This window comes from Phascolarctos cinereus, unplaced genomic scaffold (assembly GCF_003287225.1).
Source record: "Phascolarctos cinereus isolate Bilbo 61053 unplaced genomic scaffold, phaCin_HiC Scaffold_5;HRSCAF=322, whole genome shotgun sequence".
In the NCBI taxonomy this organism is placed as follows: Eukaryota; Metazoa; Chordata; class Mammalia; order Diprotodontia; family Phascolarctidae; genus Phascolarctos; species Phascolarctos cinereus.
Window position 1 is genome coordinate 15,120,656 of NW_027555958.1, and position 25,569 is coordinate 15,146,224.

General features: G+C 46.2%; 1 protein-coding gene across 1 annotated transcript; it reads left to right on the top strand.

Moving 5' to 3' along the window:
- Positions 1 to 361: 361 nt before the first annotated feature.
- Positions 362 to 16,715, top strand: LOC110221262 (nmrA-like family domain-containing protein 1). The gene is made up of 5 exons (XM_021005719.2): positions 362 to 515; positions 3,056 to 3,294; positions 8,330 to 8,576; positions 10,404 to 10,594; positions 15,768 to 16,715. Exons 1-5 carry the CDS (start codon positions 476 to 478, stop codon positions 15,945 to 15,947), a joined length of 897 nt encoding a protein of 298 aa, XP_020861378.1. The 5' UTR covers positions 362 to 475; the 3' UTR covers positions 15,948 to 16,715.
- The last annotated feature ends 8,854 nt before the right edge of the window (positions 16,716 to 25,569 follow it).

Below are 25,569 nucleotides of genomic sequence, written 5' to 3' on the forward strand. Positions count from 1 at the left end.
TTTGCCAACTAGGTGCTAAGCTCAGTTGTTTCTACTCACTTCAAAGAGCATAGTACTTTCTGTGCTTCCTGGATTTGGGAGCCCTAGTGAAAAGCCCTGACCATCTTGCCTTAGTTATATCTACAAGTATGCTTGCTCATTCTTATAGGTGAGGAAATTGAAGCTCACCTAGGTTGCTTGACTGGCCCAGGGTCACACAGTGAAGTGTCCGTGGTAGGATTCAAACCAGGTCTCTCCTGACTCTTGGCCCAGGCCTTCTTTCCACTGTTAATTACTGGAGAAAACTGCAGTATCATGGTGAGTCAGAGAATTCACCTAATCTCTCTTCTTCTGCTCTGCTTGAGAACAAGGCAGGATAGGGCGGAGCAATCTGAGGCCGGACAGTGAAAGGCAGGACTCTCCAGTCTGGTGCTGAAGCTGGACAGGGGCAGACCTTCTCACAGCCTGTCCTTCCACTGATTCTAGGCTCAGCAACATGACAAGCAAGAAAGTCATCGCTGTGTTTGGGGCAACAGGTAAAAAGAACTTCCTTTTTCCATTGGGGGAAGGTTGTCTGAAGATTTTATTCATGCTTCTGTGGGGGCAGGCTTAGGCTATCTATCATCGGATGACTGTAGGAGCATGGCTTGTGTAAAGAACAGAGGCAGATGAGGCATAGCAGGCACAGGACCTGGGTTCAAATCTTTCCTCTGCTACTTACTACCTGTATGACCTTGGGCAAACCTCTTCACCTCTGCACCTCACTTACTTCACTTGTAAAATGGGAGGTGGTTGGACCTGATGTCCCTGTTCAACCTTGGGCAAGTGTTTAAGAGTTGGACCTCAGTTTCCTCATCTATCAAATGAGGGGGATGGACTCATTGATCTCTCAGTTCCCTTTCAGTTTTCAAGCTGTGATTCTTCTAGGGACCTTTAACAAAGAATCCACTTGAATTTCTTGTGTTGGCAGCAAGAAGGAGGATTTAATTTGATTTGATTTTAGGAAATGTTCTCAGAAAGAGTTCCCTATCGTATTTTTCTCTCTTTGTTTATTTACTTTGTTCATTTTTTTGTTTTTTGGTGAGGCAATCAGGGTTAAGTGACTTGCCCAGGGTCACACAGCTAGTACATGTCAAGTGTGTCAAGTGTCTGAGGCTGGATTTGAACTCAGGTCCTCCTGACTCCAAGGCCAGAGCTTTATCCACTGCGCCATCTAGCTGCCCTGTTTGTTTACTTTTTTGGATCATGCCTTGGCTTGTGTAAATCTGTGCTTTATTTGCCAAGGTAGGCTGTGTCTTCAATTCTCTTCTTCCCTTCATTTTCTTAGTTGGAAAAGGAATTAGCAAATGCCTATGTGGGGGATTTGGGGTGAATGGGAAGAGCTAGGAAATGTGTTCTTCTGACAAGAAGCAGTATGGAGTAGTGCACAGAGTGTTGGATTTAGAGACAGAAAGATCTGAGTTTAAATCCCACCTCAGACATTAATAATGTATTGGGAAAGTCACAATCTCTCCAAGCCTCAGTTTCCTCATGTGTAACAGAAATGACAAGGGTAGTACCTTCCTCAAGAGACTGATCACAGATTTAGAGCAGAAAGGGAACTTACAGGTTATTTTACAGTTGGGGAAACTGAGGCAAAGAGAGGCAAAGTGACTTGCCCAGGATCACCTAGCTAGTAAGTATCTGAGGCCAGTTCAAACTTGGTCTTCCTGACTGCAGGTCCAGCTGGAGGGATTCCACAAATGATAGGACAGTGGACTTGACTTTTTCTCTTGGTAAAATTCTTAAACCTGGTTTTAAAGGCATGGTGTGCGTGTTTTTGGCAAAGGAAATGGTGATCACTAAGAGCCAAACATTGCTGTTTATGTGGGTCCTGGAAGATGGCAAGAAGCTTCTGACCCAGCTGGCAAAGCTCTTGGACTTTAGATAGGGGAGCAGAGTGTCCAGGGTGCCAGCTAGCAGTTCCAGAACAGCTGGAGAAAAAAGAAGGCTGGAAGGGGCCCTTTCACCAAATTAGAGCATCAACAGCTCACAGCTCTTTTGATTCCACTGGGTCTTCAAGCTGCTATTTTTTGAGTCTGCAATTTAAATACGGACCCTGCCCTCCCAATTCCCAGGTGTGCTACCTCATGAACTAACACCTTGTGGCTGAGCATCTGAGCAGGATCTGGTGGTACAATGAGCTTCATCCTGCAGCAGAAGAGATTGTGAAATTTTCAGGGTCAATGATCATGGGTCAGAAATGAGTGCCTGCTATAAATCAGGGTTTGATTCATTATTTTATTATTGTTTTAGACTTAAGAAAGTGGTGGAAAAGATGCTAACAAGGCACTTTAAAAGGTTAAAGTGTGGGGTGTATACACTCCCCACCCCACCCCACCCAGCCTGGTTGTTAAACATTTCCCAACACACTCTGATAGGGCTCCATAAACATTGCTGGAGCTTAGCAGGAGGGGAATAGAAGGCTCAGGGAATGAAGGCATTACCAGACTGGAAATGGTAGGCTACTGCTGCTGCTGCTGCAGCTAATAAGCAGAAAAATAACTAGCATTTCTAAAGTGCTTTACATGAAGATTTCATTTGAGCCCTCTTCCCCCATGCCCCTGGCTGCTACTCCTCATAGGAGGGCTGGAGCAGAGTGGGGAGGTGGGAGGTCCCAGAGGACGGATGGGGCCCCCAAAAGGAGGAGTCCAAGACAGATTTGTTCTATCCTTTTTATATAAGTGGGGGCCAGGGTAGGAAGAGTTGGGATGTAATGCTCCAATCCATCCCCTTAGTAGTGTTTGTATTATTGGCTCCATTTTATGGATAAGGAAACAGAGGATTAGAAAAGTGGAATAATTTAACACAAGTAACATTTATTGGTACAAACACACCAATCCCAGGATTCCTGACCCTAAGCCAAGTGTTCTGAGAGCCTCCCTTTCTGATTCCTCATACACACACACACACACACACACACACACACATACAACCTGTATATATACAATCACACACACATATGTATGCATGTTTATTCATTCCTTCATTTCTCAAGACATTTGTTCACTTTTAAATTGATTTTCTTCCTCACCAGGTTCTCAGGGTGGTTCTGTTGCTAGAGCCATTTTGGAGGACAAAGACTTTTCTGTAAGAGCATTGACTCGGGATGTGACCAGACCTGCTGCCCTGGCCCTTCGAGACCTGGGAGCTGAAGTGGTGAAGTGTGACCTGAATGACCAAGAGGCTGTGAAGGGAGCATTAAAAGGCGCCTATGGTGCCTTCCTGCTGACCACCTACTGGGATGACTTTAGCAAGGAGAAGGAAGTGCAGCAGGTAGGGAATAGGGGTATGTCCATCAAAGAAGGGGCTCTAGAGCTCGGGCAGCCCCTGTCCAGTGCTGAAGAGCAGGGGTCTCATGCCCCAGTAAGAGTCCAATCTACATTTGTAAACTCTCAGGACTTTACTGTCTTGTGCCCAAAGCTGATGCTTCTCATTCTAATCAGAACAAGAAGTGTTGATAAGGCAGGATTCCATCCTGTTGAGCTTATCTCTCCCCACAGAGGTGCACTGGCACCTGGAAAGGACAAGTTCTGCCTCCTGATTGGTTCCCAATGAGTGGGGCTGCTCCCAGGACAGTCGACCAGCTGGGACTTATGAGGATGGTCTTATTCTAAGTCCTTTGTACTGGCCTGTAAGTAAGAGTGATAGGAAGACAGACTACTCTTGTCCCTTTTTGCTTTTTTCTTAGTATATGGCATAGGAGAAGGGATTTCTCTTTTTTTCCCTACCCCACTAGGAGCATTGATGGGGACTTTCAGTACCATCACATGGCTGGAATCAACATGTGCTCAATGTAGCCAAAGAGGAAAGTGCCTAAGAATGGATTTCCCCACCTAAGAGATGGTGGTGCTTGGGGCTCTGGGAGAGTCCCTACAGGAACACATGGTGGATGCAGTGTGTACCTGCCCACTTGGCCTGAGAAGGGAGCTAGGTCGTTCTGTTTTTTTAGCTTCTATTTTCCCCCAGTTACATGTAAAACAATTTTTAGCACTTGTTTCAAAATGTTGAGTTCCAAATTCTCTCCCTTCCTTCCTTCCTCCCCACCCCTCCCCCCACCTTCATTAAGAAGGCAGGCGATTTGATCTAGGACTACACACTACGTGTATAGTCCTGCAAAACATATCCCTAATAGTCCTGTTGTGAAAGAAAACAAACAATGACAACAACAAAAACTCAAGGAAAATAAAGAAAGTAAAAAAAGCATGCTTCAATCTGTATTCAGATACCATCAGTTCTTTCTCTGGAGATGGATAGCATGTTTCATCATTAAATCCTTTAGAGTTGTCTTGGATGGTTGTATTGCTGAGAATAGCCAAGTCCTTCATAGTTGATCATCCCACAATATCGCTGTTACTTTGTACACAGTACATTTACTTAGTATCAGATCATCTAAGGCTTTCCAGGTTTTCCTGAGAACATCCTGCTCATCATTTCTCATAGTAAAATAGTATTCCTTTGTAATCACATAGCACAATTTGTTCAGCCATTCCCCAATCGATGGCTTCCCCCAACTTTACCCACAGAAAACGCTATAAAGAGCTAGTTGTTTCCTGAACAACCCAATCTCCTGTGTAGAAGAGGAGAGATTTCAAATCTTCTAGGCATCGTTGTCCCAGAATCTAGTCTTCTGCCCACAAAGGGAAGATTTGTTGCCCCCACCAGCCATGAGTGTTGCCTCATGGATGAGCCTAAGTTCAAGTATTCAAAGTACTGGTCTTTTAGAGAGGGGAGGATAACTTCTAGGTAACTTTGCACCTGGGAAAGAGAAGAATCGATTTACCCATGTGGCTTCTGTGGCTGGAGGATCAATGAGGGGGGCTCATGATTTGGGGAAGCAAGAGAAAAGGACCTTGCCATCCCTCTATTACAGGCAATGCAAGTCCACGGGGAAAGGGGATTGCTGTCTAGAAGGTTCAAAGAAAAGCCTAACCCACAAAGTGGCAGTCAAGTCTCTCTCTCTCTCTCTCTCTCTCTCTCTCTCTCTCTCTCTCTCTCTCTCTGTCTCTCTCTCGCTCTGTCTCTCTCTTTCTGTCTCTCATCTATCTATTATCTATTTATCTGTCATGTCTCTGTCCCTTTGTCTATCAATCTATCATCTTTCTCATCATCTCTATATGTCATTCCTCTATCTGTTCTCTATCTCTCTGACTATTTAGAACTTTGTGGAAGGGAGAGATTTCACTTGGAGTGAGATAAAGGCTTAATGTGAAGTTATTACCCTGAGTTCTTATGTGGGAATTGTTGATGCTATTACAAACATTTAGGGAAAGTTGGACCTTAGCTATGTCTAAGTTATTTGGATTCCTTGGAGCAAACTCCAGGTAGAAGCATAATAAGTAAGAAAAAAACATATGCCTAGGTCAGTTCCCAGAGCTGGGCACTTTGGGTCAAGAATTACACGAATGATTAGAAATATCCCATAGGACTCTGCTTGGGATCCAGCCCCTCCCTAAATCCTGTGTCACTTGTGATTCTGTGCAAGGGAGAGAGAGAGCTACCAAATATGTAGTCTCTATTAGTCTCGAGTCGGGAAGTGCATGTCTTGGCTTGAGTGAAGGAATCAAAAAATGTAGTGGAATAATACCTCATTTATCCACAGCAGAAGGGGAAATGACGGCTGTATTTTCACTAGCCTCTAACTAAAATGTAGCATATCCTTCGATTATTTTAAACGTGGTTCCCAGAAGGGGCCCCTAGGCTTCCCCAGCCTTTCCAAGGGGTTGAAGACACACAAAAAGACAACACTTGCTCTCCAGTCATTTATCTTCGTTACCTTGAATAGTTTTTCGTTTTTTAAAAAATCTTTAAGTAGCTAAAGGCTGCCCTGCTAAGGTCAGAGGAGAGTTGGCTTTGAAGCTCAAAAGACCAAGGCCTCCCAGCGCCCTAGGAAACTCCCTAAAATGATAAATTGCAGAGAAAGTGCCAGAAACTGAATGTGATAGACAGAATTCCCTGCAATCAATATCTTCACAGGTCCAGTCTTCATCTTCATTGTTAGTGAAAGGGAAACTGAGGAATCCATACAATCAAGTTTGTGCACTTGCTCAGAGGAAAGCCCTCAGGCCTTGCTGAAAGCCCTCAGACTCTGAAAGCTCATTCCTCCTGAAGGCTGGGAGCTGTCCTAGAAAAAGAAGGTTTAGGAAGCCTGGTTGTAGATCCAGGAAGGGAGCTCAGAAGCCATCTAGTCCAATCGTCCCATTTGACAGATGAACAGGAAATGAAGTGACTCGCCCAAGGTGAAACAAGGTGCAAACATGTGCTCTGTTATTTCCCAGTCGTGTGATCTTAGGCAAGTCATTAAATTTCTCAGATTCAGTTTCCTCATCTGTAAAATGGGGCTAATAATCCCCATGTCTGAGTTGGCAGGAACCTTAGGAGTGATTTAGTCCAGTCTGTGTCATTTCCAAGCAATGGGAGGAGGGGTCACTTCCCCTGTGCACAAAGGCCTCTAGTGTGGGCTGCCTTAGGATCCTGGGGTCATACCTTTGGGGCAGAGAAGAACTTTAGAGGTCTTCAGGTGCATCCCTTCACATTTTACACAGGAGAAAACTGAGGACAGAAGTGTGCTCCAAGTTGTAGAAGACAGCAGGCTTCTGAGGAAGATTTTGAACTATGTAATAATGACAGTCATGGCCGGCATTTCTCTTGACATTAAGGCTTCCAAAGTCCTCTATGTGTTATCTCACTTGATCCTCACCACAATCCTAGAAGGCAGAGTAGGTGCTGTTATTACTGTCCCCATTTTACGAATGAGGAAACTGAGGCTGAGAAAGGCCAATCAACCTGCCCAGGATCACACAGCTAGTAAGTGGCTGAGGCAAGTTTTGAACTCAGTCAGGTCTTCCTGACTCCCAGTATGGCACACTACACACTTTGCCACTGCCTGAATCCTAAATCCTGAATCCTACCAGTCCTTTCTTCAAATCCTTTGAACTCTGCTCTCTTCAAATCTGGCTTGCATGACTCACCCTGCCTGGCTTTTCTCCTGCTCCCTCACAGCTTCTTAGATAGAGTAATTATTTCTCCCCAAGGCTCCCATCACATCTACCCTAGCAACCAGTTCCTTCTGGGTGATAAGAATGAGACCCTGGCAGGGTTGTTGTGGTGAGGAAGCTGTTTGGTAAACCTTTAAGGAAAAGTTGAAGAAATGGGGCATGATTTCATCAGCTTCGAGATGGCCCACATGAGGAAACCCCTTGGGTCACAGCAGGTTGGCAGCTTCTCTGCCATTTGTCATGCGTGAGAATTGCCTAGAACACTTGGAGGTTAAATGATGAAAATCCGGGGCTCACTACCTGGATGTGTCAGAGGTGGGACTGGAACCGAGTTTCTCCTGGTTCCGAGGCCAGGCAGGCTGACGTTCATAAACCTGAAAGTGCTACAGAAAGGTGGACTATTTTGTGAATGATGCTGTCATCCATCAGTGAGACCATTTTCATTAGCACATTGCTGGGCACAAAGATAGTACGTAATAAATGCTTGTACCCTTCTCTCCCTCCTCCACACCCTTTACCAAGCTCCTTTGGGAGAGACAGTCAGGAGGTCTCTGACTTACTGATCTGAAAGCTCTTTGAACTTTGTACTTCTTTGTACTATGTCTTATGAATCTTTATCCCTTGCTCCGCGCCCCCCCCCCCCCGAAAAGAAGCCTAGCACCCTTCCCTGGGTGGAGTACTGTGAGGTCTCCATTCCTTCAAATAATGAATTCCCTAAAGTAGCTGCACGTATTCAAATTCATAGTATGTGAAAGTTGTACTTATGTAAAATAAAGTCTTTAGTTCTAGCCCAATGGTATGATGAGAGGCGAATTCAAATAATGCATTCATTGCCACATTTGTGGACTCGAGCTTTTTCTTCGGTTTTCAGTTTTCTGCTTCTTCTCCCTCCCTCCCTTCATCTCTCCCTGTTGGGTTTTCCGTGGCCCCCATTGGGATGGGGCTTGGTCCTGGCATTTCATTGGCCCAGGAGGAACTCTCTCCACCAAGCAGATGGGCACCTGCTCCCAAATTCATAGTCTTCCAGAGTTAGCAGCCTGGGGTGATGAGAAGTGAATGCCCTGCCCAGGGGGCCCCAGGCAGGAAGCATGAGAGGCAACTTGAATGTCTCCAAGGCCAGCCATCTCCAATTGCCACATTGTTGCTGCTCTTCTTTTGTTATTACTCTTACTCTCTCTTATCTGGTGGGGTTTCATGACATTGATGATACTCAGGGAACAGATGTGAAAGCAATAACTTTGAAAAATGAGAAAACAGGAATTAGCATAAAAGCAATGGAAAATTCCTTGTATTTTCATATCTTTGGTTCACAGGGGAAAATCGTAGCCGATGCCAGTAAAGAGCTGGGCTTGAAGCACGTGGTATACAGTGGCCTGGAGAATGTCAAGAAGTTGACCAAAGGGAAACTGGAGGTGCCACACTTTGATGGCAAAGGAGAGGTGGAAGAATACTTCTGGAATCTCGGCGTGCCCATGACCAGTGTCAGGGTACCCTACTATGAAAACTTTCTAAAAGGCTTGAAGCCAGTGAAGGCATCTGATGGCGACTACTACAATTTGGGTATGTGAGAGGCAGCAGGGATCAGCGCTATGCCTTCATTCATTCATTCATTCATTCATTCATTCATTCATTCATTCAATATTTAGTGAGAGGCAGTATGATTGTTAGTGGACAGAGGACTGCATTTGAACTCTGAAAGCCTTGGATTCATATTCTACCAGACACTTGCTGGCTGAGTGACCTTGGGCAAGTCTCATCACTTCCTCACCCCCTCTGGGGTCCCTTCTGGATCCCTTCTAGTCTCTGATCCCATGCAAGGCCCTGGTGGGGTGAGGGAGGGAGGTGCAAAGATGTATAAAACACATGGGAGGCAGTGTCCGCTAGTGGAAAGAGCCCTGGATTTGGGGTCTGAGGACTAGGTTCAAATCCTGCCTCTGAGACTTACTATCCATGTGACAGTGGCAGGTCACTTAACCTTCTGGGTCTCAGTTTGTTCATCTGTAAAATGAGGGAGGCCTCTGAGGTCTTTTCCAGCTCTGTGTTCTTCTCAGTCACTTAAGCTCCCTGTGCCTCAGTTTCCTCCTCTGTACAATGAGTGGGGTTGGCCTCTGAGGTCCGTTTCAGGCCTAGATCTGGGACCTTAAGATCTGGGACCAGCAGCTGGTCTCAGCCTGAGACCAGTCAAAGCAGAAGAGAGCCAGGATAAGGCACTCAACGCTTTGCTTAGCAAATATTTTGGAATGAATGAATCCGTGAATGATCTGCTACCCTTTCCTGGGCTACCCCAGGCCTCGGGAACTTCCAGACTGCAGAGATGCCAAAGTTGCCTCTAATGAGTCAAGAAGAGGTTTTTAAGTGTCACTATATCAATCAATCTATAGTTGCTAATCTATAAATATATTGGTCTACGAATGCTAATAACCCAGCCCCACAGCTGGGCTACGTCCTGTGGGTACAAAGATGAAGCCTCTCCTCCGAAATCACTGCCCTTTAGGGGCTGATGTTCTAATGGAGGAGACAAGAGGAACAACAGACTTGTGTCCTGATGTGGAATTGGTCCAGGTGTTTGACAGGGTCTCCCTCAGCATTGTATGGTGAGCTTCCTGCCTCTGACATCACAGGTGGGTAGGGTGGGGAGCATGGATGAGCCAGGCTGTAAGGAAGATTCCCCATTATGGGGGCTGGTTGGGGGAACTAGACAGGAACTAGAGCTGAAGGCTCCCAGTAGCCATCTGGTCCACTTCCCCCTTTTACACAGGAGAAAACTGAGGCCCAGGATGCTAAAGGGACTTGACCAATGTCTGAAGTTTGGAGTCAGGTCCTCTGGCTCCAGAGGCAGTATCTTTCCCCTTTACCACACTGCCTCCTATAGGTCAGCTGTAGCACACAGACAGCCTGTGGCCAGAGAGGCTGGCCCCAGAAAAGTCAGAGGTTCCTCGGGGGACACTTTTCGTTTTGAAGGACTCTCTCTCCCCCATGCCTGGAACGCACTCCCTTCTTCCCTCTGCTTCTTAGGCTCTAGTTCACTTTAAAGCTTAGCTCAGGGACCACTACCTGCGGTGCCCCTCAGGTGCTTGTGCCCCCACGTGCCCCACCAATTACCTTGCGTTTATTGTGTGCATGGTTTGTTTCTCCCAATAGAGGGCAAGGTCCCAGGAGGCAGAGACTTCCAGGCTTTTGTCCACGCAGCCTTAGGGCCTAACCCAGCTACTGCCCCAGAGAGCTAGAAGCAAATGCTCATTGATGGACTGTGATCTCCTACCTGTGTGAGGCTTTTAACCCCTTATGGTGATCCAGCCCACACTGCATCTGAGTGGCCAATGGGCTCTGGGAGGAACGTGCTGTGGGAGGGTCTGTTGTAATTGATTGTTCTTCTGTGTTGGCCAGTGGTGCCTATGAAGGACATCCCCATGGATGGCATCTCTGTTGCTGACGTTGGACCGGCGGTCGTTAGTATCTTCCGATCCCCAGAAGAGTTCCTGGGCAAGGCCGTGGGTCTCAGTGCAGAAGCCCTGACAGTTCAGCAGTATGCAGACATCCTGTCCAAGGTCTTGGGGAAAGTGATTAAAGACGCCAAGGTGAGCCTTGACAGGCCAGAAACAACAGTGCTTGTGGACCCCTTTTCTCCTACTTGAGGGGAAGCATCTGTTCACCTGGGAATTCTGGGAAAGTCTGTGGGTGGGGACAAGCCAGTCATTGTTAGTGGGTGATTGATGATGGGATTTCATAGGTAATGGGGAAGAATCCTTGTACTTTAAGAATTAGTAATAGGGGCAGCTGGGTGGTGCAGTGTATAGAGCACTGGCCCTGAAGTAAGGAGGACCTGAGTTCAAATGTGGCCTCAGTGACCCTGGCCAAGTCACTTAACCCCAATTGCCTAAGAATAGTAATAAAAAAAGAGAATTAGTAATAGCTAACGTTTATATCAAGGTTTAAGATTCACTAAGTGCTTTATGTATATTATCTGCTTTGAACCTGACAGTGACTCTGTGAGGCAGAAGCTATAGCAGCCCCCATTTTACCAATGAGGAAGCTGAGGGAGGTTGAGCGACTAAACCCACCTTCATAACCTGTTCCACCTTACAACCACCTTCCACCTTATAACCTCAGCCCAGGTACCCTTTGCTCAGCCTTCCTGGCATCTTGGCTGTTCCAGGAACAAGACCCTCCATCTCTCAGCTCCAGACATTTTCTCTGGCTGTCTCCCATGTCTGGAACGGTGTTCCTTGTCATCTCCACCTACTGGCTTCCTTCGAGTCTCAACTAAAGTGCCATGTACTGTAGGAAGCCTACCCCAATCTCTGTAAATTCTGGTGCCTTCTCTCTCTTATTTACTTCTTTATTTATTTTGTAGATAGCTTGTTTGTATATATTTGTTTGCTTATTGTCTCCCCCCCCCCATTAGATTGTGAGCTCCTAGAGGGCAGGAAGTATTTGTGTTTTTGCCTTTCTTTGAGTTCCCAGAATTTAGCATAGTACCTGGCACTTACATAGTGGGCATTTAATTACATTATTTAATATATTTGTTCACTCACTGATCCATGGATGCATTCATTCATTTTGCATTCCTTCATTCATGGTTTCCTTCCTTCACCCACTCCATTCATTCATTAATTCATTGGCTCATGCATTTAGGCATGCATTGATTCTTTCTAGACCCGGGAGGCTACATGTAACTGGGAGCTGGAATGTTCTGAAGGAGTGGCCTAGCTGGGATGGCTGGAGCCAGAGCATGAAGGACTTTAAGTGAGCAGCAGAGGAGCATGCATTTTATTTTGGGGGCAGTAAAGAAGCTTCAGTACTTTGGCCACATCATGAGAAGATGGGACTCATGGGAAAAAAACAAAACGAGCAAAAACCCAAACCTGATGTCGGGAAAGATTGAAGACAAAAGGAGAAGGGGAAGGTAGAGGATAGAAGCAATGAACATGAGTTTGGACCGTCTTTGGGAGATAGTGGAGGATAGAAGGGCTTGGCCTGCTATGGTGCAAGGGGTCATGAAGAGTCAGCCCTGACTGAATGACAGAAGCACAAGGCTTTTAAAAGAGGGCTTTTTGAGTGGAGGAGTAAAATGGTCACACTGCTTACTGCTGTGGGTGTCTGCCAGGCTGTGATTACCCGACACAGGCCTTTGTGATAAACATGGCCTTCAGGGCTGGATTCCATCATCTATAAGGTCCCTTCTGATTCTGAGATCACATAAGGATCCCAAAAGCCGAATTATCCGTTTGGGTTTTCAACAATGAACAATGACCATAGTTTTAAAAGGCTTGAGAGACTGGATCTGGCCACATGGTGGCGCCCCAACCCCAGCAGTGAGCCAGCCTCTGGTCTTCCATTTAAAGTTTTTTGTGGTGTGTGGGCTAGTCTACTGGCCTAGAAATGGCAAGGAAAGCTGTGACTCTTTTAGGCACTTCTGCTGACCCTTCTGGAAGGCTGTTCTTGCCTTAACAGAGAGCCAGAGGCATCTGTGCACGACAAGTGAGTCCAGGAGCAAGGCTCTCACTTCTTTGAGGCTTACAAAGCGTGTTAGTGCAAGGCATGTTATCTCCACGTTGCAGATGAAGGAATTAAAGTATAGGGAAGGCCAATGGTCACAAAGATGGCGAATGCAGAGGCAGTGTGACAGAGCCATAGCTCTGAATTCAAATCCCTCCTCTGCCACTTGACTCTCTGTGAGACCTGGGGAAAGTAATTTTACCTTTTGGGGCCTCAGTTTACTACCTTGTGAAATGAGAACATTGGACTGGATGGTCTCTAAGGTGTCTTTTGGGGCAGCTTGTGGCTGGGGGGATAGAATGCAGGGCCTGGAGTCAAGAAGACTCCGAGTGCTGGGTACCCGGAAACCACTCAGGCCATTGCCTGACTTGGTTCTGATGTGGAGAGGAGGCCAGTGGAAGCAGTGTCTCATTAATAAGCAGCTGGAGCTGCTGCAAAAGCAGATTTCTCAGGACAGGCAAACGAATGGTATCTGAACCTCTCCCAGGCTTTTTGCATGAGAAAAATGATTTGCATTATGAAAGGATCATAACTTGACATTTGGAAAGGGATCTCCAAGGCCATCTAATCCAACCCCCTTGTTTTACTGATGGGGAAACTGAGGCCTGAAGAGGGGAAGAGACGTCAGTCATGGACATGGAGCTGAAAGGGACCTCACAGTCTATATTGTCCAGCCCTCTCATTTTACAGAAGGGAAAACTGAGGCCCTGAGGTCCCGCAGGAAGTGTCAAAGGAAGGAACAGAACCTTCCAAGGCCTCAGTTTCCAAATCTGCAAAATGAGCTCCTTGTGGCATTATCTCTAGGACCCTAAACTGGAGCCACAATGAATGGAAGGCATTGAATCTGGGGACTAGGAAATCACTGGAGACTAGGAAATCACTGGAGACCTCGGGGAGAGCAAAGGCAAGACCCGAGGTGGGGGACGAGGCAATGCAGGCTTAGTGTGGGACAGCTTTGCTAGGACTTTATGAGTGAAGGAGGAGGGAGATAGGAGGAGAGAGGAGCTGGAAGAGGTAGAAAGAGGGCAGGAGTGGAGACTGTGCCTGGGCAGGTTTGCAGGCAGACAGAAGGAGTCAGCAGAGAGGGAGGAAGTGAAGATGCCCCAGGAAGGAGGGATGGATTGTGGGAAAGATTCTGGGGGAAGCAGGAGGGAGGAGGAGTGGGGCCCAGGCAGAGACAGGAGCCCTAAAGAGGAGTGGGGCTTCCCATTTTGCACCATCTCCTCCTATTGGGATGTAAACTCCTTAAGGGCGGGGATTGTCTGCATCCTTAGCACTTAGCAAAGTGCCTTTATATATAGTAAGTGCTTAGTAAATCTCTCTCTCCCTCTCTCTCTCTTTCCCTCGTTTCTCCCTCTCTGTTTTTCTCTCTGTCTTTCTCTCTTTCCCTTCTTGTAAATAGAATTTTATTTTAAGATTTTGAGTTCCAAAATTTTTTCCCTCCCTCCCACCATCCCTGCCCTTTCCCTAAGACGGCAACCAATCTGATATAGGTTATACACGTGCAATCAGGTCACACATTCTCCTTCTCTTCTCTCTCTCTGTGCAACTCTCTTCTTCTTTTCGCTTTCCCGATGTCCCTTTCTGTCTTTCTCTTTCTGTTTCTCTCTGACCATGCTGAGAAGAGGGGTAGGGAGGACATTCCAGGGGAAAGGAAGAGAGTCAGCACAGGCACAGAAGGTCATTAATCCAGAAGTAGGAGGAACCTTAGAGGGCATTAGGTTCAATCTCCTCATTTGAAAGATGGGGAAACTGAGGCCCATGCAGATGAAGTGATTTGTCCAAAGTCTCACAGGCCATCGCGTCAGAGGTAGGATTTGTTTGAAGGTAGGTTCTCAGACTCCAGGGCCAATGCCATGATGTCAGGTGCAGAGTAGCCCAGTTTGGCTGGCTCAGGGTGCAGGCAGAGGGGAGCAATACAGCACGTAAGGCTCAGAAAGATGGTGGAGGCCTTTGAATTCTGGGTAAAGGACTTTGAGCTTTACCCCGTGGGCAATGGGAAGCTATTGAAGGACTTTGATGAGAGGAGTGGCTTGACTAAATCTAGGTAAAAGGGCAGTTAGGCTGGTAGCAGAGTAAAGAGTGGATTGGAAGGAGGAGAGAGGAAGCTAAGGCAGGAAGCAGGTGAATGGTCCTGGGGAACTCTACTGAGATGGTGGGAATGGAGGAGAAGCGAGCCGGGACAGGGACATTGTGAGGGACTAGCAAGAGGGCTTAGTAACTGCTACCATGTGAGTGCTGAGGGAGCACGGTCAAAGAGAAGAAGGCTTTACAAACGGGAGATTGGATGAAGGAATGGTAGCTCCCTAGGCAGAGGGGGAAGTCAGAGGCTCAGGTTTAGGAAGACATTACACAATGGGGTCACTTTTCAACCTGTGGAGCTCAAATCCGGGTGATACTTTTGTGTCTGTGGGGGGGGGGGCGGGCCGGTGGTGGTAGTGAAGATGAGAGCAGAGGTCAGGAGAGAGGTCAGAGCTGGAAATACAGGTCTGTGTCTTCTGGGGAGAGCTGCTAGTTGCAGCTCTGATAATGAGCCTGGAATGGACTGTTAAAGGCAAAGGAGTAGAGGGAGAGGAGAAAAGGCCCCAGAGAGTCTTCAAGGGGAGTCTGGAAGACTATTTGTCTGCTTGTCTATAGAGGGAATTCTTGCTTTGGGTGTGACCTGGGCCAGGTGACCCCTGAGGTCCTCTTCCACAGCTGATATTCAAGTGAGGATTTGGCTTGATAACAATCCAGTGTGTGAATCTTTCATTGGCACTGTTTGGAACTTGGCCAATAATGTTTCTTTCTAAAATGTTCTTCAAAAAAAAAAATATGTGTCAGTGGGCAAGTTGCTTCTGGCTTAGTTTCCCCAACTATAAAATGAAGGGGTTCAACTAGATGGCTTCTGAGGTCCCTTCTAGGTCCCTTTAAAGACAGATCTTGTGATCCCTCACTTGCTACCTATGCATCTTTGGGCAAGCCAATGTACCACTCTGTGCCTCAGTTTCCCCATCTGTAAAATATGGAGGTGGACTGAATGTCTTCTAAGATCTCCACCTGCTGTAAATCTACAATCTTGTGATCTCATCAACAAACACTGACACAGATGAACATTTCCATAGACAAAGAACAGAAAAGGAGAATTACATGAAACTATAAATCTCGATTACATACAACTTACCTTTAAAAAATGTGTATCCTAAATTTAACATGCTAGCAGGGCAGTAACGTTTCCTGCTGTGCTCTCTTTCTCTCTCTTTTCCTTCACAGATCACCCCAGAAGCTTATGAGAAGCTGGGATTCCCTGGAGCCCAGGAAATAGCTAACATGATGCGCTTCTGTCACATGAAGCCAGACAGAGATGTGAAGCTCACACACAGGCTCCACCCCAAGGTCAAGAGTTTCTCCCAATTTGTCTCAGAGAACAAAGAGGCCTTCAAGGACCTATAGGAAGAAGCATTCAAGCCAGTTTGGTGTGGCCAACTTCCTCCATGACAATGTGGCACCGTGGCCAGAGTGCTGCATTTGCAGGGAGATCTGGGTTCAAATCCTGACTTTGCCACTAACAACCTGTGACCTTAGGCAGTTTCTTGACCTTTCTGGGCCTCAGTTTCCCCATCTGTACAATGAGGGGGTTGCACTAGGTGGTGTTTTCCAGCTCTAAATGGTACTGTGATCCTCTTATAGGTAGAATGGGCTAAAGTTTGAACTGACTCAAACCAATCCAGCAGAAAGTGATTTCTTTACATTATGAAAAGAGAACACTGGAAGTGTTCTCATCATTGGTGAATATTATTATAATTTACATATATTCACACAATTTACCCAGGGGCTGTGGGGCATGATGGGTGGATAAAGGGCTAGATTTGTCATCAGGGAATCATAGATTTAGGTTTAGAAAGGGACTTATAGTTCATGTAGTCTGAGGCCCAGAGATGTGGAGTGAGTCGGCTAAGGTCATACAGATAATTAGTAGCAGAGCTGGGACCCGAACCCAGGTGTGACTCCAAATTGGACACCTTCCACTGTGCCATGTTAGGAAGGCTCATATTCAAATCCTGCCCCTGAAATCACAAGTGGCTTCACCTTTTTTGAGCATCAGTTTGCTTATCTGTAATATGACAATGATTATACTTGTATACAGGGTTGCTGTGAGGCTTGGATGAGAATCATGTCTGTAAAATGCTTTACAAACATTAAAGAGTACATTATCTGTTATTAGTTCTTCTCCTCCTTCTCACCTCGTCCTCCTTTTGTCTTCTTCTTTCTCCTCCTCCTCCTCTTCTTCCTCCTCCTCCTTCTCTTCTTCATCTCCTCCTTCTCCTCCTTCACTTTCTCCTTTTTCTTCCTCTTCCTTTTCCTCCTCCTCTCTTCTTCTACCTCTTCCTTTTCTTTTCTTCCTTCTCCTCCTCCTCTTTCTCTTCTGCCTCCTCTTCCTCCTCATCTTCTCTTGGGCTTCTGATAGCTTTTACTTCTCTTGACATTCAGCTGCAGTGTGGTTTGGACCTTGGAGGTCATCTGATCTTCATTTTGAGAAAGGAAAATTATGCTATATTGGCAAAAGATCTCCATGTCTTTCCTAACAACACTCTGACCTGCCAGAAGAGGTCTGTTAATTCATCCATCCATCCATCCATCCTTCCATCCATACATCCACCCATCCATCCATTCATCTATCCATCCAAGAACTATTTCACAAGCAAGGTTCTTGGAACATGGTAAGTGCATAATAAAGGACTTTTCATTCATTTATTAAACATCTGTGCTGTACTGGATACTCAGGAAGATACTAAGACAACTGGCGTGGAACAGATGGGTCCCTAGCATTATGGATATAGAAGCAAGTCTTCCTAATCTTGTATCTCGCTGAAGGTGGTTCTTTCCTTAATGCTTGTGACATTGCTAAGTATAAACACATGGGAGGGTCGTTTTCAAGGGTGAGCTTACCAAGTCATTCTCTGCCTATTTCCTGATGCTGTGACCTCAGATGGAGCACTGGCCTGAGAGTCAGGAGACCTCATTCTGGTCTTGGCTCTTGGCTGTCTGATGTTTGGTGTGTGAATTCTCTTTTCTGAGCCTCAGTTTTCCCATCTATTAAATGGAAATAATATCATCACCATAACACGATTGTTGTGAGTATCAAATGTGAAAATGGATGTGAAAGTTTTCTTGTCTTTGGGTCCCCAGTGCTTAGCAGGTTGCCTGGCATATAGTGTTACTGGGCTGTCCCTGAATCTTCTTTGCTCCAGATTTAGAGCGTCACTTGCACAGGCTCTACCCCACCCCACCCCATTTCTTGTACCTCCTCCCTTGTCAGGGTGAGAGGGGTTCCCAGCTTCACTCCTCCAGTCTGCCTGCCTGCTGGGCACACCTGCCTACCTGCCCTCTGAGGCTCCCTCTCCATCCTTACCTGGGTGGATTTCATCTCTGTCTGTCTCTCTGTCATAGCTCTCTTCTGCCCTCTGCTGTCACTGGTAGAATCCAGAATGCCACCGCATGCCTTTCTCCTCCCCTTACCACAAGGCAGAGAATGAAGGGGTCAGAATCCACCGAGAAAGCTGATGTTTTTACCCAGGATGTGCACCCTGATACTGGCCAAGGGGGAAAAGCAGAAGGTGCTTCACTGTACACAGCCCAGGGCCAAAGGATCTGCTATTGTCCTTTGTCCCTGCCGCCTGCAGGGCTGTCAGAATCCTGGACCCCTCTCCATTACCTTCAGACTGCCCAAGGTGGGTATTTCTGGGGGTAGTTAGCCCAGTGAGGCCTTTCTGCAGGTTTTCCTTAAAGGCCTAAAAAACTGCCTTGAGTCTGGCCCCAGATCAGGAAGGAAGGCATATTCCTCCTTCCCCTTAGTTTTCCCCTTGGATTCCTGAAGAGGCTTTGAGACCTAGAGCGGAAGGCACCTCAAAGGCCATTTGGCCCAACTGATTGATTTTATATATGAGGAAACTGAGGCACAGGGAGGTCATAGGATCATTGCTGTACATCTGTCAGGCTTCAAAGACTGTCAAATTCAGTCCTTTCATCTTAAAGAGAAGGAAACTGAGACCCCGAGAGGGGAAATTACTTGCCCAGTGTCCCATAAGAAGAAAGCATCAGAGACAATATTAGAAACAATGTCCTTTGAGTCCAAAGTCAATACTCTATGGGCTCACTTTGCGTGGAGCTGAGGCCAATGACATGATGCTCTACTCTCCTGTCTTTGGCTAGAGTAGAAGCCGCGCCAGTGCTGCTGGCCACGGATCAGGAGTTCTATCAGACTTTTATTTACAATAACTTTTGCATACCAGCTCCTTCTAGGAAGGTGGGGAAGATGTTTTCATGGATATTTCATAAGACATAAAGTATTAAAATTGGAAGGGTCACTGAGCTTCTCTTTCCCAGGCCCCTCCCTGACTTCCTCCTCATCACCACCATGTACATTTATCTGTTGCTCTAACATTTCCAAAGTGCTTTCCATGACAACCTTGTGTATAGCCAGTGCAATGTATTATTATCCCCATTTCTTGGTGGACCAAACAGAGGCTAAGGAATTTGCCTGCAGTCCCCAGCACATTGTGAACCCAGGCCTCCTGCCTCTAAGTCTGGCGCTCTATTTACAATACTATATGGAGAGGAAACTGAGGTCCTGAGACAGGGCTGTGCAGGAGCCAGCTCTAATGCCTGAAAAGCTGATTGTTAAATTTGCAATGTGAATATTTGTACCTCAGGAACCAGCAGATAGTAGGCTTAATTTGTTGTTTTCTTGATTGTCTAGGCTTTAAGAAAGTGATGGAAAAATGTTAGTAATGCAGATTAATCTTAAAAGTTGTCATATATGCATTTCTTTTTCTGGAGAGCCTGTTGTTAAATATTTACCAGCAACCTCCTCCCACCCCTGTAAGTGGCAGAGCTGCCTCTGACATCTGTGACAGAGACACCTGCAATGAGCAAGCCCCATCCTTGGTGTGGGGAGCTCCTGTTAAGAAAACAGACAAGCAGAGCCAGCACTTTCCCAGCAATTTAGAGAGTTGCCTGGGGCAAGGAGAAGTTGAATGACTAGTCCAAGGTCACACCTATAAAATGTGGCAGATATTCCTGAATCCTCAGCCTGCTCTCTTTCCCCTTCTCCATGTTGCCTTTCAGCCACACCATTATTTTTTGCATATATCTTTATTCTTATCCTTTGTTTTCACATCTCCTACATTTCCCAAAATATCCTTCCCAGAGAGCCTCCAGTGAGATCCTATTACAAGGGACAGGTCCATCCCTTATAATGAAGAAGAAAGAGGAAAAAGAAAAGAATTCAGCAAAATTAACACATTGAAAAGAAAACGGATGTCGTGTGTTCTGTACCCACAATTCCTCGTCTCTGCCCCTTGGGTGGCATATCTCTCCTTAAAGCCTCATTATTTTTTATGTATCTTTCACGTCTTTTGGCTCCAGCCCTACCTAGAAACCTGGGAAACACATCCTACTGGACGGCCCAGTGCTTCCCCAATTGAAAGTAAGTACTCAGATCAGAGAGATTAAAAAAAAAAACTCAGCCCTTTTTCTTATTATGGGTAGATTTTAGTTGTTATCACTTGATGTCTGTTTAAAGTATTCTTGATATTCTAAAATTGCTGCCATAGCATTCTGAAAAAGTCCCTCTCTGGGGGAGCAATGAGTCATCAAAGAGAAGTGGGTGAGTCTGATAACCCTGGTTGGGAAAGAGCTCAGGGCCAGGCTGTCATAGCAGCATCTCAGATTCCTGAATGAGCTCCCTTGAATGCTGTAGCCCTCCCCCCCCTCCACCCCACCCCTCCACCCTGGGGAGCTTGGCAAGGGGCAAAGGTTTGGAAACAGAAGGAGGGAGCCCCTTCTCAGAGATGAGAAGAGGGTCAGGCTGAACATCTAAAGGGTTCTTTCACTGAAGCCATAAGGCTTTCAGAGACATTCTGCATAGTTCACATTTGGATCACACTTGGATCACACTTAAAGTTTTACAAAGTTACCTGCTTCACAGTAGGGAGTACAGATTGCACAGTCTCATTTTATAGGTGAGAAAACTGAGGCTCTTTGAGGGAAAATGACTTGCCCATGCTCCCAAGTAGGTGAGCATTAGAAGTCCAGTTTGAACCAGGGTCTTGTGACTCTAGAGACTCAATGTTCTTTCCACTCTATCACATTGTCTTCTAACTAAAGATTCAATATTTGATCAGGAAAAGAAATATTCCTTCATTCTATGCTTTCAAAAAGAGAACAAATAGTCCTCATCTCTGTGGAGGGCACCACCATCCTTCTAGTCACTCAGGTTCGCCACCTTAGAATCATCCTCAACTCTTCCCTCTCTTTCCTCTCCCCAGATCCAGTCATTTGCCATTCTTCAGCATCGTTGCCTCCATCCCATTCTCTCCACCCTATTTTGGGACTTCATCACGTCTCTTATGGACTATTGCAATAATTCCCAATTGATTTCCTTGCCTCCAGTCTCCCAAATTGTCCCACAGTTAGTCAACTAGCATTCATAAAGCACTTACTGGGGCAGCTAGGTGGTGTGGTGAATAGAGCACGGGCCCTGGATTCAGGAGGACCTGAGTTCAAATCTGACCTCAGACACATAACACTAGCTGTGTGACCTTGGACGAGTCACTTAACCCCATTGCCTAGCCAAAAAATAAATAAAGTAAAAAAAAAAAGTAATAAAGCACTTACTACGTGCCAGCCACTGTGCTAAGTGCTGGAAATACAAAGAAAGACAGAAGACAGTTTCTGCTGTCAAGGGGCTCACAGTTGATTGGGGAGAGAATATGGAAACCACTCTGTCCAAACAAGCTATGGGCATGATCAGTTGGGGGCAATCTTAGTAGGAAGGAACTAAGATTAAGGAGGATTGGGAAAGGTTTCTTTCAGAAGGTAAGACTTTAGTTTCCTGAGACTTGAAGGGAGCTGGGAAAGCTAGGGGGCAGAGAACTCTAGGCGTAGAGGACAATCAGTGAGCGAGGACACTTGGAGTTAGCAGATGGAGAGTCATTATTCCTAAAGCACGAGTTGGACCACATTGGATCTCTGCTCAAGAAGTTGTCGTGGTTCCCATTTCCCCGAGGATAAAAACGTGAACTCTTCTAGTTGTCATTTGAAGATCTGCCTGCAGATGATCTTTCCAGATGACTTTCACATGACTTGACTTCTCTTTGTCCAGTCTACATTCTCGCTGACATGGCTTCCTTGCTCCCCCCCCCCTGCGTATTTCCTATCCCATCTCTACGCCTCTGCCTCTGCTCACCGTGTTTCCCCTGCCTAGAATCTTCTCCCTCCTGCTGTCTAGCTCCCCTCAAAAGACAGTGCTGCTCCCACCTCCTCCAGTCCACAAAGCTCTTCCAAATGCCCTGAAGGCGCCCTCCTCCATCACTCTGTGCATATTTTAAAGGCATTTGTGCACATACACATTGTTTCTCCTTTGTAGAATGTAAGCTTCTTGAGGGCAGGCATTATTTTGTATTTGTCTTTGTAATCCCTGCACCTGGAGGAAAGCTTGCTGAATTGGAAAGAACCCGTTTGGTTTTCTGGGCTTTTCAAAGAACCCAAATGCCTCCTTTAATCTTATTTTAAAATAATGACCCTCCCCTCAGGACGTTATCATCCCAGCTTGATGGCAATAAAAAAGATTAACTCTGTCCCGGACATGTTGCACATTAAGAGCAATAACCGTAGCCTTAAGAGTCACCAGGCACTCTACACATATCGTGCCATTTGATGCTCACCATAACCCTGGGAGGGAGGTGCTCTTATTATCCCCACTTTACACATGAGGAAACTGAGGCAAACAGAGGATAAGTGACTTGGCCAGGGTCACACAGCTGCTACGTTCATGAGGCACATTTTGAATTCAGGTCTTCTTGGCTCCAGCTCCATTGTGCTACCTAAAGGCAGGACCAAAGGGGGGAAAAAAGATGATATATCCAGGAACCATTAGAGTTTATTGGAGGGGTGGGGGTGGGGAAAGGGTGGCATAATCAGCTCTGTGATTTAGGAAAATCACTTTAGTGACTGAATGGAGGATGAATGGGAGAAGGCAGAGATGATGCAGGCGGAGCCACAGTAACTATTGCAGTAATCCAAACACGAAGTGATGAGGGTCTGCACAAGGGTGTGGGCAGTGTCTGAGGAGAGAAGGGGATGCATTCAAGAGATGTTGCAAAGGTGAAACCAATAGACCTTGGCAACAGATTGGGCATGAGTGTGTGTGTGTGTGTGTGTGTGTGTGTGTGTGTGTGTGTGTGTGTGTGTGTGTGTGACAAGATAGTGAGGAGTCCAAGTTGACTTTTAGTATCATCCTGAGGAAATGGGAGGATGGCGTTGCCCTCTACAGAAATTGGGAAGGTAGCAGCAGGGGAAGGTTTAGGGGGAAAGACAATAATGAGTTCTGTTTTGGATATGATGAGCTTAGATGTCTTCTGGACATCTAGCTTGGGATGTCTGAAACAGTTGGAGATATGAAGTTGGAGGTCAGCTGAAAGGTAGCTTTGAGAATCTACATCATAGATCTACAGCTGGAAAAGAACTTACTTAGAGGTCATCTGGTCCAACCCCTTCATTTTACAGAAGAGAGCTAAATGGCTTGCCCAAAATCACAGAGGCCATAAAAAGCAAAGGCAGGATTCCAAAGTGGAATCAATATGAATTGTTCTCCATTCATCTTGGTGGTACCTGTACTTGGGTTATTTGAGGGGAGGAAGGAAGTGATTAGACTGGCTCCTCTTGGCCTCAGAGCTGGGAGCAATGGGTGGAAGTGGTGGGAAGGGCAAGTTTTAGCTTGATGAAAGAAAACTCTTCGCAACAATGTATTAAAATGATTCGAAACAAAATAGGTTGCCTCAGGAGGTAGTGTCTTCCAGTAAAGAGAAGACAGCAACATGTTGGGGCTGTAGTCAAGGGAATTCTCATTCAGGTATAGGTTGGACCTCTGGCTGTCGATAAGGGACACATGTCCTCATTCATTCAACAGAGTGTCTGCTGAACATTTACTATATGCCAGGACCTGTCCTAGGTACTGGTGGGGATGCAATGATGAGTCATAGCATCCTAGCTCTAGACCTCTAAGGAACTTCAGAGGCCATCTAATATCTATGAACGGATGCAGAGGAAGCAAGCAGAATGGTTTCTAGGATGACCACAAGAATGTAAAGGAAAACAGTATTGAAAGACCTCAGAAAGGTGGCCAAGCAAGACTTCGGAGGACTGAGGGTGATGCATGCTTCCTGCCTCTCAGAAGAGAGGCTAGAGATGCTGGTGAGTGAGTGTCTAAGGTGGGATTTGAAGCCAGAGCTTCCTGACTCCAGGGCCAGTACCCTATTTCCACACCATGGTGCCTACACAGATAAGGCATTACACAACATATCCAAAACATGAATAATTTTTTCCCCATGAAGGGGGTATGGACAACTGACAAGAGGTTACAGAATCTTGAGAGTTGCAGAGGTTGCAAGACCCTTGCTGGAGTGGTTGGAGGTAGGACCCAGCATCTGTATCAAAGGGAAGCCATGGGTTCCGCCCCCTTGGAGGTCTTCAAACAGAGGCTAGATAACCACTTCTCTGATAGATGGCAGTGGGAGGCATGGATCAGATGAGTCATCTGCTGAGCCTGGAATTCTCTTCCCACTCTGGAATTCTGTGATCCCTCCATTGAGGCTTTGGGAAGATAGATTGAGCTATCTAATACAAAGTATTCAGCTACTCAGGACTGCATGTAATTGACTTTCTTGTCTAGTAGGGACCTTCTTGCCTGAATGTCTCTGCTCTAACAATGGATTATTGACTGCCTCAGTGGAATAGACAGTTGGACTTGGAATCAAGAAGATCTGAGTTCAAATTGTGTCTCAAATATTTAGTAGCTGTGTAACCCTGGGAAAGTCACTTAACCTCATTTTCTCCTTTATAAAACATGGGGGATTGGACTCAGTGATCTCTAAGAAGCCTTCCAGCTTCAAGCTACAATTTTATTGCTTTCCAGCCCTGTTGATACCAACTTGGTCTGGCTTTTCATTTTATATGAACTTCCTTCCCAACTCAGTCTCATTTTTTTTTTTGAGGCTAGGCAGTGCAGGTTAGGTGACTTGCCCAGGGTCACACAACTAGTAAGTGTCAAGTGTCTGAGGCCAGATTTGAATTCAGGTCCTCCTGACTCTGGGGCCCATGCTCTATCTACTGTGCCATCTAGCTGCCCCCTCAGCTTCATTTTCCTCTGCGTCAGGCAGGAATTACCTTTTCCCTGCTCACAGTTTTGATAAATAGGCAAGGTTTGCCTTGAGAAGAACACAATAGTTCTTTTACTTCTATCCCCCCTCTTCTATCAGCCAGGTGTGTTTGGGCCATCTGGCCCACAGGTTATGATGAGGTTTTCTGAATGCCCTGATGGCGTTTTGATATTCCTTGTGATGCTCCCCGCAGCCCTCTTGTTCATGAACAGCTCTGGCCCCTCCAATTTGTGCTTCAGCTTGAGCTCTGTAAATCACTTTTGAAAAAACTCCTTCCTTCCACCTCTCCCCGCCCCTCCCCACTTTGTTTTCATTCAAACAAACAATGGGTTTGGTAACAAAGGAGAAAATGAGATGCAGGTGAAAGTTTATTTTTAACACTAGGGCCAAACTGGTATTTAAAATGAAAATCAGAGTGCTTGTAAAGCATTGGTCCCGACTAGTCTCACTTGGGCTCCTTCCAAAAGCAGGCAGAATCTGATTTCAGGGGGAAGCCTTCAAAGTCTTCCTGTCTTCAGGGATTTAGCTCTTCCTGCTGGCAGGAAACAAGTCTTGACATTGCCATCCCACAGGTCAGGCTAACGGAGTAGCAGAATGGGGAAGTGGGGACAGGTTGATCTGGTAACTCAGCTCACTATTCCAACTTAACCTTGGGTTAGGCTGTTTTGCATTTCAGCCCAACAGAGTCTCACCTAGCTAGGAAAGCACTGAAGGAATCCATTACTAACCATCAGTAAATGGTTAGTTTTGGGGGACACCGAGAGGTGGCGCTGTGGGCAGAGTGTGCACATGGTGTCAGAAAGACCCAAGTGCAAATCCTGCTTCAGCTACTTGCTTGCTGTGTGACCTTGGGC